Genomic DNA, 20,329 nt, shown 5'->3' on the forward strand with positions numbered 1-20,329 from the left:
TGGTAGGATGTGAATACAGTGGGGGTAAACCTGTGCATAGAGTGACGATGAAAGAGATAGTCTCTAGAAATATAATTTAAACCAGGTGATGTCATCGCATGTGTGGTAGGTGGAACTAAAGTGTTAATTAAGGCGTATTGAGCAAGGCTACAGGCTCTACAGTGAAATAAGGCAATATTCACTAACCAAAACAGCAATGGACAAGACATATTGACGTTAGCGGGAGTCCAGTGAGTGTCTTCAGGCAGCTAGCAAGTTAGCAGAGGGACCTTGGAGGGATGTTGCGACGAACGAAAGTCTGTTGTGGCCCCCCCGTGCTATTACGTTGGCAGACAGATCAGCAGGGCTCCGTGTGGAAAAACCAGGCCAATTGGCAAAATAGGTATGGTGGCCAAAGCATTTGTCCGATGTGCTCTGGACAGCTTGCATGCTAACGGATGGGCATACAGGGGACGATGCGACGGCGGAGCCAGTTGAGAAAACCCCCTCACGCAAATCACGTCAGTGGTCCAGTTGTGATGGGTTGCCGGGGGTCCGGGTCAGTTGGCAAAACAGGTATTGTAGCCCAGGGAGTGGCTGATGGGCTTCTTTGGCTAGCTGGGAGATGGGCCTGGCAGGGCTAGCTCCAGGCTAATTGGTTCTTGCGTCGGGACAGGGACGTTAGCCAGGAGTGGCCACTCGGATAGCAGCTGCGATGATTCATGTGAAGAATTTTCTTTTAAAAAAGGTTCAGAGGTTGCGGTAGGAATTCGGAGATATGGAGAAAAATAAGTCAGATTTGCTCTGGTTTGAGTTGCGTTGTGCAGTTGTCCGTGTTAGAGGTAGCTGATGACCGCTAGCAGTGGCTATCTGACTACTAGCTAGTTAGCTGACTTGCTTCTGTTGAAGACGGATCAGCAGGGCTCCGTGTGGTAAACCAGGCCAATTGGCAAACTAGGTATAGTGGCCAAAGAATTTGTCCGATGGGCCTCTTAAGCCAACAGTTCGACGTGCTACAGACAGCTGGCGGGCCGCGGCTAGCTAGTAGCCAATTAGCTGGCTAGCTTTTGATGGGAGTTCTGGTTCTTAAGTATTAAAATAGCAGATCCGTACCACATTGGGTGAGGCGGGTTGCAGGAGAGTATATTTAGTCCATCGATGGAAAGTGATATTAAAATATGAAAAAACTTGGACAACAAGGAAAAACTGTTTACAAGGGACAAGACAAAAACACATCTGACTGCTACGCCATCTTGGAACAAGGAAGAGATGGGTGGGGCTTTAGAGGGTGTGAACAATGCTGAATGGGTGTAGACAAAAAAAAGAGAGCTCTCCAACACATGTATCAAAACATTAATGGGCGATTTTCTCAAAAGTGGGGTTACAAGTTGATTAACTTTCAAAGCAGAATTACTTTCCCTTTGTCCCTCAACTGTAGTGTATGATATACCATTTTCTAGCTCTGAGACTTTTATCCAATGTATAAAACAACATTTCAAATGTTGCTATATAGGACCGAATCCAGGTGGTTGGTCACAAATGTGGGGCAGGCACAACATCATAAAAAATAATGACAAGGGTTTGAGTGAGAGGACTAACTGGTTTCTCCAAGTGGCCACATACACCTCTCCAAAGTGGGCACAGTTCCTAATAAATGTCAAAGCACTTTAATAACTCAAAGAAGAGTCTTCAACTAGAAAGGTGCTTTCTTGAGCTGTCCTAGCTGTGCCGTTGAGAAACTAGAGCGAAAACACAGTTTTTTGGTTTGAAACACAAACCTGTATCCCGGCCATAACATTTTACAGTTGTTGTTTACACAATCCAAAAACGGTCCACTGTAAATCTCAATCTGGGTCCGATGGGCATCATTTGAAAACCTGTTATATTGCCAATATGACTAGCTAAATTATAAACTATGCAATTCAGGGAAACCGATCATAATTTTGGTGACCATAAAAAGGAGTCATGAGTGCATTCAGGTGCATGTGCCACAATGAAGAGAAACCAGCTGTTCCGGACGACTGTGTGATCACTTTTAAACAGGTTAACATTCACAAGGCCACAGTGCCCGAGGGACTAACAGAACCCATAATCAGAGCATGCGCTACCCAGCTGGCAAGTGTCTTCATTGACATTTTCAAACTCTCCCTGATCCCATCTGTAATACCTACTGGCACTCCTGACTGGCAATGCACAAACAATGCTTAAACATATATAAACAATATAGTTATAGAGATAAACTCAAAATACCAACATGTGAGAAAAACTGTACTTTATTAATGTTTCAATGGAACCAACCAAAATCATTCAATTATTTAATACAAAATACATTTAACCAAAATCAAGGTTTCATAATTATTGGCACTACTCATTTAGTACTTAGTGCAACCACCTCTGGCAAGAATAACAGCATGGAGTCTTTTCCTGTAATGTTTGACAAGGTTAAGGAACACATTTGGAGGGATTTTGGACCATTCCTCTTATGCAGATCCTTCACTTTTTTTCTTATGCATCTCCTTTCCCCCTTCTGATGACCAGGTGGCGAATCGCATCTCTGCATGTCTGGCAGACATATCTGTGTGGATGACGGATCACCACCTCAAGCTGAACCTCGGCAAGACGGAGCTGCTCTTCCTCCCGGGGAAGGACTGCCCGTTCCATGATCTCGCCATCACGGTTGACAACTCCATTGTGTCCTCCTCCCAGAGCGCTAAGAACCTTGGCGTGATCCTGGACAACACCCTGTCGTTCTCAACTAACATCAAGGCGGTGGCCCGTTCCTGTAGGTTCATGCTCTACAACATCCGCAGAGTACGACCCTGCCTCACACAGGAAGCGGCGCAGGTCCTAATCCAGGCACTTGTCATCTCCCGTCTGGATTACTGCAACTCGCTGTTGGCTGGGCTCCCTGCCTGTGCCATTAAACCCCTACAACTCATCCAGAACGCCGCAGCCCGTCTGGTGTTCAACCTTCCCAAGTTCTCTCACGTCACCCCGCTCCTCCGCTCTCTCCACTGGCTTCCAGTTGAAGCTCGCATCCGATACAAGACCATGGTGCTTGCCTACGGAGCTGTGAGGGGGGCACCTCAGTACCTCCAGGCTCTGATCAGGCCCTACACCCAAACAAGGGCACTGCGTTCATCCACCTCTGGCCTGCTCGCCTCCCTACCACTGAGGAAGTACAGTTCCCTCTCAGCCCAGTCAAAACTGTTCGCTGCTCTGGCTCCCCAATGGTGGAACACACTCCCTCACGACGCCAGGACAGCGGAGTCAATCACCACCTTCCGGAGACACCTGAAACCCCACCTCTTTAAGGAATACCTAGGATAGGATAAGTAATCCTTCTCACCCCCCCCCCCTCCCCCTTAAAAGGTTTAGATGCACTATTGTAAAGTGGCTGTTCTACTGGATGTCATAAGGTGAATGCACCAATTTGTAAGTCGCTCTGGATAAGAGCGTCTGCTAAATGACTTAAATGTAATGTAAATGCATCCAACCCGGAAGCCAGCTGCAGCCGCACGGAAACACCGTACACCTAGCGACCTGGTCAGCGTGCACTGCGCCTGGCCCGCCACAGGAGTCGCTAGTGCACGATGAGACAAGGATATCCCTACCAGCCAAACCCTCCCTAACCCGGACGACGCTAGGCCAATTGTGCGTCGCCCCATGGACCTCCCGGTCGCGGCCGGCTGCGACAGAGCCATAGACCACTGCACCACACATTTTGCATCTCCTGGCTTCCACACAAGCCACTGATGCTGACCTTTGGAACAACTACATTTTTAAAAGTATAATAAATCCATGTAATATAGCCTACACCTTTACAATAAATCCATTCTTTATTTTAGACAGGTCTAAATAAAAATCAACCATGTTTGAAAATATCCGGACTTCTGGGACTGCTCAAAGACGGGACTGGTAACCCTCAGATTGTGCCTCTAACCTGCTCACATTAAACAAGCGTCGATGAAGACCGCGCACCCTGAGTAGTCAACAACATGGGTATTTTGTTTCCGATTCAAAAAAGTTGTCTGGGACAGGTAAATAAGGGCCAAAATCATGTTGTGTACATCTGGCTTAATCTTAAAGAGCGTGTGAATTTTTTCAGCTTTTTGTTAAAAATCGCACAAAATTTCAACGTCCTGCTACTCATGCCAGGAATATAGTATATGCATATGATTAGTATGTGTGGATAGAAAACACTGAAGTTTCTAAAACTGGTTAAATCATGTCTGTGACAATAACAGAACGTGTGTAGCAGGCAAAACCCCAAGGAAAACTTAAAAAACAAAAAATATCCCTCCGCCAGTTCTCTGTATTGTCTATGGCAAGGGAAAATAGATAGCGCCCAGTTTACAGTTCCTACAGCTTCCACACGAAGTCGCCAGTGTTGGGAATTGGGTTGAAGTTGTCACTCTGAAATTTCCCCTGATGTTGATCCCTGTACAGGGACAGCAGCCATAACAAGTTTGTACAGTCGTGGCCAAAAGTTGAGAATGACACAAATATTAATTTTCAAAGTCTGCTGTCTCAGTTTGTATAATGGCAATTTGCATATACATCAGAATGTTATGAAAAGTGATCTGATGAATTGCAAAGTCCCTCTTTGCCATGCAAAGGAACTGAATCCCCAAAAACATTTCCACTGCATTTCAGCATTTCCACTGCTGAAGGACCAGCTGACATGTCAGTGATTCTCTCGTTAACACAGGTGTGAGTGTTGACGAGGACAAGGCTGGAGTTCACTCTGTCATGCTGATTGAGTTTGAATAACAGACTGGAAGCTTCAAAAGGAAGGTGGTGATTGGAAACATTGTTCTTCCTCTGTCAACCATGGTTACCTGCAAGGAAACACGTGCCGTCATCATTGCTTTGCACAAAAAGGGCTTCACAGGCAAGGATATTGCTGCCAGTAAAATTGCACCTAAATCAACCATTTATTGGATTATCAAGAACTTCAAGGAGAGCAGTTCAATTCTTGTGAAGAAGGCTTCAGGGCGCCCAAGAAAGTCCAGCAAGCGCCAGGACCGTCTCCTAAAGTTGATTCAGCTGCGGGATCGGGGCACCACCAGTACAGAGCTTGCTCAGGAATGGCAGCAGGCAGGTGTGAGTGCATCTGCACGCACAGTGAGGCAAAGACTTTTGGAGGATGACCTGGTGTCAAGAAGGGCAGCAAAGAAGCCACTTCTCTCCAGGAAAAACATCAGGGACAGACTGATATTCTGCAAAAGGTACAGGGATTGGACTGCTGAGGACTAGGGTACAGTCATTTTCGCTGATGAATCCCCTTTCCGATTGTTTTGGGCATCTGGAAAAAAGCTTGTCCGGAGAAGACTAGGTGAGCGCTACCATCAGTCCTGTGTCATGCCAACAGTAAAGCATCCTGAGACCATTCATGTGTGGGGTTGCTTTTCAGCCAAGGGAGTGGGTTCACTCACAATTTTGCCTAAGAACACAGCCATGCATAAAGAATGGTACCAACACATCCTCCGAGAGCAACTTCTCCCAACCATCCAGGAACAGTTTGGTGACGAACAATGCCTTTTCCAGCATGATGGAGCAGCTTGCCATAAGGAAAAAGTGATAATTAAGGGGCTCGGGGAACAAAACGTTGATATTTTGGGTCCATGGCCAGGAAACTCCCCAGACCTTAATCCCATTGAGAACTTGTGGTCAATCCTCAACAGGCAGGTGGACAAACAAAAACCCACAAATTCTGACAAACTCCAAGCATTGGTTATGCAAGAATGGGCTGCCATCAGTCCGGATGTGGCCCAGAAGTTAATTGACAGCATGCCAGGGCGGATTGCAGAGGTATGGAAAAAGAAAGGTCAACACTGCAAATATTGACTCTTTGCATCAACTTCATGTAATTGTCAATAAAAGCATTTGACACTTATGAAATGCTTGTAATTATACTTCAGTATTCCATAGTAACATCTGAATAAAAAAATCTAAAGGCACTGAGGCAGCAGACTTTGTGAAAATTAATATTTGTGTCATTCAAAACTTTTGGCCACGACTGTACATACTAACATGCGTATGAACGTATGGAGACCGTTCCATAGTCCCTCCCACCCAATTTCATTGTGGGGGAAGAATAATTTTTGGGGTCCAGTCTCCAAATTAGGGAATATTTCTAGTCAAACTTTCAAGCTTAAAAGTCCCTATCTAACTAGGCAAGTCAGTTAACAAATTCTTATTTACAATGACAGCCTACCCCGGCCAAACACTCCCCTAACCTGGACAACGCTGGGCCAATTGTGCGCTGCCCCATGGGATAGAGCCCAGGATCGAACCAGGGTCTGTAGTGACGCCTCTAGCACTGAGCTGCAGTGCCTTAGACCACTGCCCCACTCAGGAGCCGCAAAAATACTTATCAGATCTAGAGATGGGGATTCCTAAACACTTCTTGGGTAGTCTAGAACAGTCCAATGACTTCACTGGTTGAAATGGTTGAATATAAAATCAAACTAGAGAAAATTACTTAATGTGGGTATAAGCTAAAATTCTTTCTAACCTAACCACTTTGGCTGACAGTAAATTTACTTGCGTTGGGGTGAGGATTATTAGGGCCACATTCAGTAAGCAAACATTGTGGATTGTTGCAAATAGAAATGTCATGAATAGAGCGGACATGATTCTACATATCAGGCATGTTTGTTGTACGTGAGATATCTCTATCTGAACGTTCTACAAAGTTGTGCACAACCCAAATTGTTTTCAGCAATTTAGACATCCTGGCTGATTGGCTGGCTAATCCCACAGGGACCGACCATTGGCTAAAAGAAGGGCAACTCTAGGTTAGAGTTGTGAAATCGTTCCTTTGTGCGATGGACATACTGCTGAAACTCCCAAGCCTAGTCAAAAATAAAAGAGGATCTTGTGCTTGGCCCAGAGCTTTAAATGTGTCCTTATTTATATCCTCAGCTGTCTCCTTCATTGGAGAAAAAAAAATACCAATGCATTCTTCGGCTGGAAATATCCTGCTCTAACCACAGACATGTTCAATCTGACTGGCTTTGGGGTGCTGGAGCACAGTAGGGCCTACACACCCACCTACCGCTTTAGACTTCCACACAGCAGGCAGACATTTTTCTTTCCTTTGTCAGATGTGGCTACTGGCTGGCCGGGTTTGTTTGTTTGGAGTCTGTTTACCTATGTGACGGCCTGACCTCATCTAGAATGTTCTCGTACTGAAAATCGAATCAAATTAGATTTTGTCATGTGCTTAGTTAACAATAGGTGTAGAAAAACGCAGAGAGAAAAAGTTGTAGAAAAATAATACCATGAGAAGCTAGGGAAGAATAACTTGGATGATGACAGATAATGGCACCTTCAGACCTATAGTATTGGGTTAGGGTCAGGCTTGGGTTTAAGTCCTATTAGAAATCGTTGCAGATAGAAATATCACAAATAGAGCTGACACGATTCCTTATTCTCCATAGAGAGGCATGATATTTCTATCTGAACATTCATTCAAATACTTCAGAAGTCACAAAACTGCAAATCCCGGCTACCTGGCACTCCAGACAGGATAAAAAAAATAAAAAAAAAGAGTATTAGAAATATTTCAAATAGTATTTTAGCCCAGGTCTGGTCAAACGGGAAGACCCTTTATTTGAAACGGTTGCTAATACACTAAAGAGGTGTAACATGTCATTGTAAATCCCACTAAACTATAATTTCAAACAGTCCGGAGGTGAGTTAAATCCCTTTAATAAAGACCACCCTCTTGTCAGTAGCATTCAGGAACCCTGATTAAGCACATGCAACTGCTGAGCATGCTGCTAAGAGTGTGAGTCTTCAAATACAAAAACAACCATAAGTGGTGGAGAAGGCCACGGCTCGACGCAGCTTCCTTTCCTCGTCTCCTTTCATTCACCACAACTGACGGTGAAAAGCCTGGGTAGCTTTTCAAACTTAATGACTTGCTCTTTGCAAGATAAGCCAGATTACTACTGTTATGCAAACAGGGTGTAAACAGGGCTTTATGAATTCAATTTAATTGATTGGACTGCTTTCAGATCAGTGCTGATCCAGAAAGAAAGTAAACCAGGAGAAGACACAAGGGAAGGAAGCTATGTCAGACTTTTGGGACGTAACCTACAAAAAGCAGGAAATCGAAAAAGAGCCACTCACTGCTCCCGCCCGTGCCAACCGTGTTGATACTCCCAGGCACCGAGGAGGACGGGTAGAGTGCCAGGTGCCCGCCATTCTCACACCCTCCATGCCCCTGCTGCTGTTGGTGCCAACCACTGCCCAATCCCGAGTCCCTGGACCCCTGCCAGCCGTTGAGCCTATCATCCGAGCCGTAGCGCTGGTGGTGGTACAGCTGACCCAGGTGGCTCCCTGAGGAACTCCAACTGGACCCCGACAAGGAGTGTGTCGAGGGGGGCGTTTGATGGAGTGAGGCCGGGACGGGGGGTGGCCGTTCCAAAGAGTCACCCCGGGCAGCGGCGCGCTCCTCCAGATGGTTGAGCCAGAGGGCGAGGGCGGCGCGGTCGTCCAGCGAGGTGGCCGGGTGGATGAGGGCGTAGGAGAGGAGCTGCCGTGACTCTTCAAGGTGGCGGCCATGGTCGATGGTGTGCGCCAGGATGCGGGGGAGGAGGCGCATGTACTCGCCCTTGGCTTCGACGTTGCCCGGCTTGAGCAGGGGCAGGTGGGTGAGGACCAGGGAGATGACGCGCTCCTTGGGCTCGCCCTGCCACTGGCTGATCACCACTGGGGGAGGAAGAGAGGAGGGGAGTGGAGAGAAAAAAAAAGAGAGAGGAAGGGTTAGTACAAAAATCTACAGTACTTTGCATTTTGCAGATAGCAATGTGTGTGAGACTATCCCTTATCCAGCAAGTCAGAACATCAATTCTGTTCCACACAATATCTTTCGGTAGAAATGTTCTGTAATTGCCTTCGCACTGGGCTGAGTGAAGCCCGGGATAGACCCATGGTGTTTGTATTAGCTTGTTCTCTCTAAGGAAAGAGGCAGGGTGGATTTGGCCTTCGGTTCGACAGAACTCCAGGCAAAGCCACTCTCTCTTCACATTCCAACAGATTCTCAACTTATCCCCAACATATTATGGGAGCTGGAAGAAATCTAAGTATTCAGGTATTCCCAAACAATTGTTGTGGGAGCTCTTGCTTGTAGGAAATCCAGATGCCTTCCCCAACCTTAAACAGGACTTGACAGGAACATAAAATAATCAATAACCTGTTTACAACCACACATGATGGTGGGCAGACGGAGAAAGCAAGGGGTGGATGGAAGAACGAGAGGCGATAAAGGACAAGATTGATTAAGAGGTGTAAGCTTTTTATTTTCCTCTTGTTCAAAACGCCACGTTCAAATTCTTTAAAAGTGCACCCCCTCCTTCCTCTAAGTAATCACGGGTTAGAAATGAATGGACAGGTGAAAGCCATGTGGAGTTCACTTGTCCAATTATGCCTAAATCAGTGATAACATCAAGGAAGAATGGACAATAAAAGGAATATCTAGAAGTCGAGAGTGGGTGGGTAGGTAGTTAATTGAGCCCTAGGCACTGTGGTTACTATACCTATTCTGTGAGGTCGTGGAGCCTATTGTTGTCTCAGCACTGCAGCCGTGAGAAGCATGAGTCTCAGAAACATTGCGTCATTCCTATCAGATTGGACAGAGGCTATACATACATCCGGGTTGAAGCTGTGGGGCTCAGGCCTGATCGACACCGAGAATAGAGGAGAATGTATTGTAAGAGTAGAGGATACTGCAGTCGGCCCAGGGGTTAACTTCCTGTTTAGGGATCGGGATGTGTGCATGTTTGTGTGACCCTTTACGTCATTGGTCAAACATAACAGGCCGGGCAGATGTAGGCTACTGTAGTCCTCATCTCTAATTCTGATACATGACAAGAGGGAATAGATAAATACTAAATATATCTAAATAATAAATGATAGAATAATACTACAGTACACAGTATTCTCCAGAGGTCACAGCTTTGTCACAGAAACAAAGGTTTTGTCCCAAATGGCACTCTATTCCCTATATAGTGTATTACTTTTGACTAGGGCCCATAGGTCAAAAGTAGAGCACTATATAGGGAGTAGGGTGCCATTTGGGACATGTCCTGAGTACAGAGGCTTGTTTAGGAACGAGGCAAGGCTAACTCCTTGTTTAGAAAGCACACAGATGTCACCTAATGGGGACCACAGGCAGGCGGCTCTTTGGCTGGCCTATGTTTAAGTGTCCCCTTCAGTAGCTTGGGCTTTTTTTTGGCACTGCAACTTTTAAAGTTCACGCGCCCTGACGGCAAGAGAGAGAGGAGGTAGAAAGGGAGACAGAGGGGAAGAGGAGAAAGGGATGCAGTGTAAGGAAAGGAAAGAGTGTGCGAGAGAAAAAGAGAGCAACAAAATAGTGGGAAAGAGAGAGGGAGTGAGTGTGAGAGGACAATGTGATCTTTTCAATCAGAACACATGTACGCTTACAACCATGCCCAGGGATAAAACACTCAAACCTGAGTCTACACTGCTTGCTTCAGGACCAAGTAAAGATGTTTATTTTTTATTTTATTTTTATTTCACCTTTATTTAACCGGGTAGGCTAGTTGAGAACAAGTTCTCATTTACAACTGCGACCTGGCCAAGATAAAGCACAGCAGTGTGAACAGACAACAACACAGAGTTACTCATGGAGTGAACAATAAACAAGTCAATAACACAGTAGGAAAAAAAATAGTATATACATTGCGTGCAAAAGGCATGAGGTAGGCGAAGAATGACAATTTAGCGAGTGATAAATGATCAGAAGGTAATGTGCAGGTAGAGATACTGGTGTGCAAAAGAGCAGAAAAGTACATAAATAAAAACAGTATGGGGATGAGGTAGGTAAATTGGGTGGGCTATTTACCGATGGACTATGTACAGCTGCAGCGATCGGTTAGCTACTCAGATAGCAGATGTTTAAAGTTGGTGAGGGAGATAAAAGTCTCCAACTTCAACAATTTTTGCAATTCGTTCCAGTCACAGGCAGCAGAGAACTGGAAGGAAAGGCGGCCAAATTAGGTATTGGCTTTAGGGATGATCAGTGAGATACACCTGCTGGAGCGCGTGCTACGGGTGGATGTTGCCATCGTGACCAGTGAACTGAGATAAGGCGGAGCTTTACCTAGCATGGACTTGTAGATGACCTGGAGCCAGTGGGTCTGGCGATGAATATGTAGCGAGGGCCAGGCGACGAGAGCATACAGGTCGCAGTGGTGGGTGGTATAAGGTGCTTTAGTAACAAAACGGATGGCACTGTGATAAACTGCATCCAGTTTGCTGAGTAGAGTATTGGAAGCTATTTTGTAGATGACATCGCCGAAGTCGAGGATCGGTAGGATAGTCAGTTTTACTAGGGTAAGTTTGGCGGCATGAGTGAGGAGGCTTTGTTGCGAAATAGAAAGCCGATTCTAGATTTGATTTTGGATTGGAGATGTTTGATATAAGTCTGGAAGGAAAGCTTACAGTCTATCCAGACACCTAGGTACTTATAGATGTCCACATATTCTAGGTCGGAACCATCCAGGGTGGTGATGCTAGTCAGGCATGCGGGTGCAGGCAGCAAACGGTTGAAAAGCATGCATTTGGTTTTACTAGCGTTTAAGAGCAGTTGGAGGCCACGGAAGGAGTGTTGTATGGCATTGAAGCTTGTTTGGAGGTTAGATAGCACAGTGTCCAAGGAAGGGCCAGAAGTATACAGAATGGTCTCGTCTGCGTAGAGGTGGATCAGGGAATTGCCCGCAGCAAGAGCAACATCATTGATATATACAGAGTAAAGAGTCGGCCCGAGAATTGAACCCTGTGGCACCCCCATAGAGACTGCCAGAGGACCGGACAACATGCCCTCCGATTTGACACACTGAACTCTGAAAAGTAGTTGGTGAACCAGGCAAGGCAGTCATTAGAAAAACCGAGGCTACGGAGTCTGCCGATAAGAATATGGTGATTGACACAGTCGAAATATAGGGATGTTATCTCTGGAAGAAGGAGCACCAGCATGTATTCAAGACCATCTACAGTATCTGCAGGTGTCAACAAAAGGGCAGGGGGCGGCAAGTAGTCTAGTGGTTAGAGTGTTGGACTAGTAACCGAAAGGTTGCTGGATCAAATCCCGAGCTGCCATGGTCAAATCTGTCGTTCTGCCCCTGAACAAGGCAGCTAACCCACTGTTCCCCAGTAGGCCGTCATTGTAAATAATAATTTGTTCTTAACTGACTTGCCTAGTTAAATAAAAGGTTACATTTTAAAAATATATAAATAACCTGGGAATGAGAAGATGTAGGTGTATTTTCTCATAGAGTGATGCCCCAGTGCTGTACCTACTGCCTATGGCTGGACTAAAGGCCCAGTTTATCTCGTAATCAAGTCCTCATGACCCCCTGTAACGCCCCTCACCTCCCCATTTATTGCTTTCACTATCCACTGACTCTCCAATCCTACGGTCGCTCTCATCCTTCTTTACTTGGCCTTCCTCTCCCTCCACCTTCCCTTTCTCATCCACTCCCCCCCTCTCTCGCTTTCTCTCTCTAAGGGGTTAGTTGTGCATGAGAGCAGCAGGCAGCTAACACAATAGCCTACTCATCTCTGGGATTCTCACTTCCCCCTCTCCCCCTTCACTTCCTCCCTGCATTCACATACAGATGACATCCAAAAACAGCTTGAGACCACAAGTCTTCCTCTAAGTGTCACTTTTCTTCATCTATTCCTTGCCTGTCCGGGAAAAGAGCGACATTGATCACACTTTATTGAAATGGGATTATGTTACGTGCATCTTTGAACGGGTATCCATTCATCTTGTGCTGTGAGACACACACACAATCAACAATGTAGAATACAAAAGTCCTGAGTGCGCACGTACCGACCACACACACACACACACACACACACACACACACACACACACACACACAGGACAGGTGAAAAGCAATATGGAAAACGCCCTCTGGGAATTTTCTTACACATCACCATTACAGTTACAGTACAAAGGTAAGAAGACGAGACTCAAATACCACTAGAGATGAACCCCCGGGGGTTGGAAGGAACAAGAGTCAACAACAGCTGGACGAGTCTCAGTGGATGAGAACACTTCCTTTACAAAAGAGGGGGAAATAAGGAGAAAGAGAAACCTGCCCAGACATTGCCTGTCAAGAGGTCAGTTTACAGCGGTCAGAGGTCAAAGTGTGGTCACTAGGCTAGGGAAACAAGCCACGAGTGAACCCAGAGGAATGCAACAAGGAGAGAGAGTTTTGAAGTCTGTGGCAGACTTCTCCTCTGCTTTCCTCCTCCCTCTATCCCCACCCTTGCTGACCCCTCAGGGTAGTGTTAACCTCATCCAAGTCCAGCAGAAAAGGGAGAGAGAAGAAAAAATCAATTAAAAAGCAGAGCAGACACTGTTGAGGGGCTGTAGAAGTAGAAAGGAAACAGTGAGATGCCGCTCCTTACCTCCCCTCACTGGGCCTGAGTCATCGCTCCCTCAGTCTCTCCCATTCCTAGTCATTTTTGTCTCTCCCGCTGAGATGTCAGTCTCTGAGTTTCTCACTCTCTAATAGCTCCCTCTGTGCTCTCCAACCTAACTCTGAGGGTATGGTGACTGGCCTTAACAGAGGGAGAGGTCATTTCTGGGAATGTGTGGATCACATTCACAGTATCTCCAAGCCCCCCCGTCCAGTCAAAGGATTACCCTCCTTCAGTCAGCCGGACTTGGGCCTGTTCTCTCAACTAGACAATGCAGTGTTGCCTGGTGAACTCCACGTGGCACCCCGGCCCAGCAAACAAAACACTTTTTCCGCTGTCGCAGAGGGTGTGGCTTTCTAAAATTCCTGCATTGGGCCATATTTGGTTTCTTTCTCTTCAGAAAGAAACCACATTTTCTCCCCAAAATACGATAAAAAGAATTGTAATACAAAAATTATGCTAAATGAACATAGGGGAACAGGGTGTCATTTGGACCAGCAGCCATGGCACTCATCAAAAAGGGTGCGTCCTTCGCTCAGTGTATAAATACAGCCGTGTTTTTCCACTTGGGTCACTTTGCAGAGGCATGTGGTTCTCGCACTTCCTGAGCTCAGCCCAACCGTCTCCCTGCAAGTCTGGTGCCACAAACCCCACGGATGATACAGAAGAGACAGTTATCAACCATAGAAATAAAAAAAATCAGGGTTAGAGGTTCCAAGCTCTTTCTTTGGATTAGATTCCTATGAAACCAAGCCCTCATACAGGTCACCACAGGAAGGAAAAGGTTTGTCATCACCACCAACACCGTAGATCATTTTACTTGCCGGCAGAGTAGAAATGACAAAGAGACAGACAACTCTAAACAAAATAGACTCTTCAAGCCCACTCCAAAATAAATGATGCCTATAGATAGGGAGGTCTCTGCTTTAAGAAGGATTACAAAAATGAACTTAGGAGTTTTCAAATGGTCGTCATGGCAGTGGGAAGCCAGGTTGTAGGCTAGGCTACGTCACAATAAAAAATAAAAAACATCCCGCACTGTAAGTCAGTCTGACCTGGCTTCACCATCACATGGTCCCACTTCGCTCAAGCTGCCTGAGCTGTGACAAATTACACATCTTGCAGTGGTTGGCTGTCCTTCATAGACAAGCAACAGCTTTGGTTTGTGAACTCACACAGAGACAGACAGAGCACACACATACACACGAGAAAGACACAGGGAGAGGTATAACATCGAGAGAGAGAGAGAGAGAGAGAGAGGTGGTCACTGGGTCCATGCCAAACCCATTACATAGCCAACTAACTGTTCACAGGAAGTGTCCCCTTTGAATTAAATCAAACTTTGAGACATCAAATGTCAGAGGGTTGGATGCAAATTCAGCAGCTCGGGAAGCATAACTTCTGTACAGATACAAGACAGACAACCACTTCTTCATCTATTGTCCATCCAGGTGTAGGAATTATGTTGAGTCACCGTGGAAAATTAGTTGCACAAGTGGTTTTTATAATTGGCTGAGATGACACACACACACACACACACACACACAGACAGGGAGAGACTGTCAGACACATGATTACCCTTGTTCTAAAAATAGTTCTGGTCAACATCACACACAGTCCCAACAACGCCGGGCGGGAGAGAGATAACACCCTATTTATACGAGACCAGAAGAGCACATCAACCCGAAAAACATCCAGCCAGCCACCACACATTGCGTGCACACCAAACACTCCATATGGCCCCCAAAAATGCCATTATTAGCCCGCCACTCCCCCACCACAATGCTTTGGGCCACCATCCACCCAGCGCTGCCTGTTTTCCGTCTGAAGTTTACCTCATGGCTGAGTTTAGAGCCAGGTTTATGGGGCCTAACCCTACGGTCCTGTATTTATCCTGTCAGCAAAACAAACAGGTCCCGGGGCCCTCTCCGCGCCCGCCACGCTACCGGGGGCATTTTTAGAGTGTTGAGTCAATAGGGGGCGACTCGTTCTATTCAACACAGCGTATTCCTGTAACATTTGCCTTCACAACGTGAGATTTAGCCTTTAGCCGCAGTTACACTACATGGCCAAAAGTATATGGACAAACCTTCAAATGAATGGATTCTGCTTTTTTCAGTCACACCCGTTGCTGACAGGTGTATAAAACCGAGCTCACCACCAGGCAATCTCCACAGACAAACATAAGTAACAGAATGGCCCGTACCGAAGAGCTCAGTGACTTTCAACGTGGCACTGTCATAGGATGCCACTTTTACAACTCTGGGATTCTCACTTCCTCCCTCCCTCCTCTCCCCCTTCACTTCCTCCCTGTATTCACATATAGATGACATCCAAAAACAGCTTGAGACCACAAGTCTTCCTCCCTCTAAGTGTCACTTTTCTTCATCTATTCCTTGCCTGTCCGGGAAGAGCGACATTGATCACACTTTATTGAAATGGGATTATGTTACGTGCATCTTTGAACGGGTATCCATTCATCTTGTGCTGTGAGACACACACACAATCAACAATGTAGAATACAAAAGTCCTGAGTGCGCTCGCACGCTCACATACTCTCCTCGTCTCCTCTCCTGCATCTACACTGATCTGAAAACACAGGACAGGTGAAAAGCAATATGGAAACCGCCCTCTGGGAATTTGCTTACACATTATCATTACAGTACAAAGGTAAGAAGACGAGACTCAAATACCACTAGAGATGCACCCCCGGGGGTTGGAAAGAACAAGAGCCAACAACAGCTGGACGGGTCTCAGTTTAGCCTTTAGGCGCAGTTACACTACATGGCCAAAAGTATATGGACAAACTTTCATATTAATGGATTCTTCTTTTTCAGCCACACCCGTTGCTGACAGGTGTATAAAATAGAGCACACCGCAAGGCAATCTCCATAGACAAACAGTAGCAGAATGGCCCGTACCGAAGAGCTCAGTGACTTTCAACGTGGCACGGTCATAGAATGTCACTTTTCCAACAAGTCAGTTTGTCAGATTTTTGCCCTGCTAGAGCTGCCCCGGTTCAACTGTAAGTGCGGTTATTGTGAAGTGGAAGCCTAAGACCACCATGCGCAACGCCAAGTGTCGGCTGGAGTGTTGTAAAGCTCACCACCATTGGACTTTGGAGCAGCTATCTGGAGAGATGTATCATGCTTCACCATCTGGGTTTGGCAGATGCCAGGAGAACGCAACCTTCCCCAATGCATAGTGCCAACTGCAAAGTTTAGTTGCGGAGGAATAATGGTCTGGGGCTGTTTTTCATAGTTCGGGCTAGGCCTTTTAGTTCCAATGATGGGAAATATTAATGCTACAGCATACAATGACATTGTAAATGATTCTGTGCTTCCTTTTTCATATACCAACTCTGCCTGAGACACCCTCGCAGAGTGGGGTCACGGCAAAATGGGTTGGTCTGTACTTTTACCCACACAGAGAGAGAAAAATACTGTGTGTTGGGCCATGGCAAGAGACCCACTGTGCCACCTACACCCACGACCAACAACTCAACAGGATTTTCCAGGCGTGGAAAAGTAACGGGACGAAGGAGGGTAAAACTTACAAAATGTCAACTTTGGAAAAGGCAATTCAGAATGAGACGAAAGACCAAGTAGGGGGGTTGGAAGCCTTCTACAAAAGAAGGAAAGAAAGACGAGAGGGGGGAATGAAAGAAAAAAATAGGGAAAAAGGTTTCCCAGCCATATCCCTCCCTTCCCGAATGGACTCTCCAGCTCAGCAGTGAGGAATGTGCTGGCATACCACAGGTCCTAGCTGAAGAATGCAGTTATCGAGCAGGGCCAGAGGTGATGCTATATCCCCAAACCAGAGCTGATTAGACAGAGGTTCTCTTTGAAATCTCCCCCCCCCACACATACACTTGCTCCAGTCCTCTGTAGCCCCAGCACCTACCATAACAACCAAACAACTTATAATATGTTCCACAGAATGGAGAGGGAGAGAAAGAAGAAAAGTGGGGGAGAGAGAGAGTAGGCTATGGAGAAGGAAAAAATGGAGGTACTACCCGTGTCCCAATACAAATAGAAGGCTTCCTCTCATTCTCCACCATTGACACATGTACCTGAAAAGACTGGATAAGTCACTACAATCTAACTTCCACCAGAAAGTTTGTTCCATATCAGTGGTTGTTGGGAGGAAAAGGGACAAGGGAGGGAAACTAACATACACCAGTATGTAGGGACAAAGCCAATGTACAGTACCAGTCAAAAGTTTGGACACACCTACTCATTCAAGGGTTTTTCTTTATTTTCTACCATTTTCTACATTGTAGAATAATAGTGAAGACATCAAAATGACGAAATAACACATATAGAGTCATGTAGTAGTCCTTCTGTAGGGTCATTTAGTTCAGCTAGTTCAGCTATCATCCAGCTGTGAGCCCCTGATAGTTCAGTTCGAGAGAGACACAGAGAGAGAGAGAGGAGAGGAGACACCAGTGCAAATGGACTGGGCTGACTCCGTTTCTAAGTATAGCAGCAGACAGGGCTGGCTTCCCGAAAGTATACTGAGCTGACACGCTAACTTGGGAGTGAGGTTTCTCCTAAGAAAGACCAGGGCTGAGGGAGGGAGGCAGGGAGAGACAGTGTGTGTGTAGGAGTGAGCTCATCATAGGCCTCCCGCCTGGCTCACCCTCTCCACAAGTGGTGACGGTACGCTGCAGGGCTAGGTCGACAGGCACCCACAGGCCCAAAACCCAGAGACTTGCATCGACTTGGATCCGGGTGAAAGGTGAGGTAGGAGAATGTGTGGGTGTGTGTGAGAGCGAGAGATGGGAGACGTGAAGAGGGCAAAAAAAACAATGAAAGAGGTTAAAAGGGCCGGAGAGAGAAAGGAAGCAGGAGGGATGGAAAGAGAGTGAACAACAAAGAAAGAAAAAAAGTGAGCGAAAGAAAGAGGAAGAGAGTAAAACAGAGCAAGAAAATACTTAAAGACCTGGCCTGCAGCACTTCTAAAGAGCCAGCCAGCTAGGCAGGAAGAACTGTACTTTAGTGACCAGGGTCCCTTGCTAGGCTAATCTGAAGGCTTCAGCCCCTGACTGATCCACTGACACAGGAGGTAATGAGCAGACAGACAGGGCCCTGTCTCGAGCTCAAACAGAGAGGAGAGGGAAGGAAAAAGGAGGGGGAGAGAGGGAGGAGAGTGAGACCATGTGTGAAAGAGGAAGACATTGTGAGACAGAATAGGAAGAGATTTGTTTGTACAATTTTATAGTAAGAACAATACAATTTAACATAGCTGAATAAAATAGAAAGGATATTATTCCCCAAACGATTTCAAAAGTGTGCACCCCGCACATTCTGTGTTGAGCGGTTAACAAAACAAACAGGTCCTCCTTTATGCTTAATTTTGAGTTATTTATGCAATTTTAGTTGTTTTGATTACTAATACATTCTAAGGCTGCATGATGCGACTAAGAATCATGCTAGCCCCCCAAAATAATTTTCTCCGATCACGGATAATTACAAAAAAAAAAAAGTCATAATCGTCTCCAGAAAATTTCCCATTTCTGTTACGATACTCGTTTAGTCCGACGACTCGGCACACCTCTAGAAGCTACCATAGCATATTTGCCAGCTTTAGCTAGTCAAGGTTCTAGTAAAATTATGAGTTATTCGTGCTTGTCATTCGTGTTTGCATGATTCTTCATCATGTCAGTCAGTCAAGTGAGGTGTTACGTGGTCTAATTAACTCAACTGGCTAGTCTGCCTGTCAGTAAAGAGAAGTGTTCAGATTGGATAGAGTGAAGCTATATATTTCTGTCCACTTCCTTCATAATTTCATCCGATTGCTGCTGCCTCTTGTTAGCTTGCTACTATGATAGATCAAAAAGCAAACTTGTCTGCCTGCTGTATAGGTTAGGACACAGACACATTGGGGAAGCTACCAAATCAAATCAAATTTTATTTGTCACATACACATGGTTAGCAGATGTTAATGCGAGTGTAGCGAAATGCTTGTGCTTCTAGTTCCGACAATGCAGTAATAACCAACAAGTAATCTAACTAACAATTCCAAAACTACTGTCTTATACACACACACACAAGTGTAGGGGGATAAAGAATATGTACATAAAGATATATGAATGAGTGATGGTACAGAACGGCATAGGCAAGATGCCGTAGATAGTATCCAGTACAGTATATACATATGAAATGAGTATGTAAACAAAGTGCCATAGTTAGTGGCTAGTGATACATGAATTACATAAAGATGCAGTAGATGATAGAGTACAGTATATACGTATACATATGAGATTAATAATGTAGGGTATGTAAACATTATATTAGGTAGATTTGTTTAAAGTGGCTAGTGTTATATTTTACATCATTTCCCATCAATTCCCATTATTAAAGTGGCTGGAGTTGAGTCAGTGTGTTGGCAGCAGCCACTCAATGTTAGTGGTGGCTGTTTAACAGTCTGATGGCCTCTCTCGGTCCCAGCTTTGATGCACCTGTACTGACCTCGCCTTCTGGATGATAGCGGGGTGAACAGGCAGTGGCTCGGGTGGTTGTTGTCCTCGATGATCTTTATGGCCTTCCTGTAACAATCGGGTGGTGTAGGTGTCCTGGAGGGCGGGTAGTTTGCCCCCGGTGATGCGTTGTGCAGACCTCACTACCCTCTGGAGAGCCTTACGGTTGTGGGCGGAGCAGTTGCCGTACCAGGCGGTGATACAGCCCGCCAGCATGCTCTCGATTGTGCATCCGTAGAAGTTTGTGAGTGCTTTTGGTGACAAGCCGAATTTCTTCAGCTTCCTGAGGTTGAAGAGGCGCTGCTGCGCCTTCTTCACGATGCTGTCTGTGTGGGTGGACCAATTCAGTGTCTGTGATGTGTATGCCGAGGAACTTAAAACTTGCTACCCTCTCCACTACTG

At 45.9% G+C, this 20,329-nt stretch overlaps 1 protein-coding gene across 5 annotated transcripts in view; it reads right to left on the reverse strand.

The window, feature by feature from the left end:
- The window catches only part of LOC118368574 (protein Smaug homolog 1-like), a 78,521-nt gene that overhangs the window by 27,699 nt on the left and 30,493 nt on the right, over positions 1 to 20,329 (reverse strand). For all 5 annotated transcript variants that reach the window (XM_035752777.2, XM_035752779.2, XM_035752778.2 and 2 more), the window contains exon 3: positions 8,122 to 8,703. In XM_035752777.2, coding sequence (XP_035608670.1) covers positions 8,122 to 8,703 — 582 coding nt within the window. The remainder of the gene's footprint in view (positions 1 to 8,121; positions 8,704 to 20,329) is intronic.

Source organism: Oncorhynchus keta, chromosome 35 (assembly GCF_023373465.1).
Source record: "Oncorhynchus keta strain PuntledgeMale-10-30-2019 chromosome 35, Oket_V2, whole genome shotgun sequence".
In the NCBI taxonomy this organism is placed as follows: Eukaryota; Metazoa; Chordata; class Actinopteri; order Salmoniformes; family Salmonidae; genus Oncorhynchus; species Oncorhynchus keta.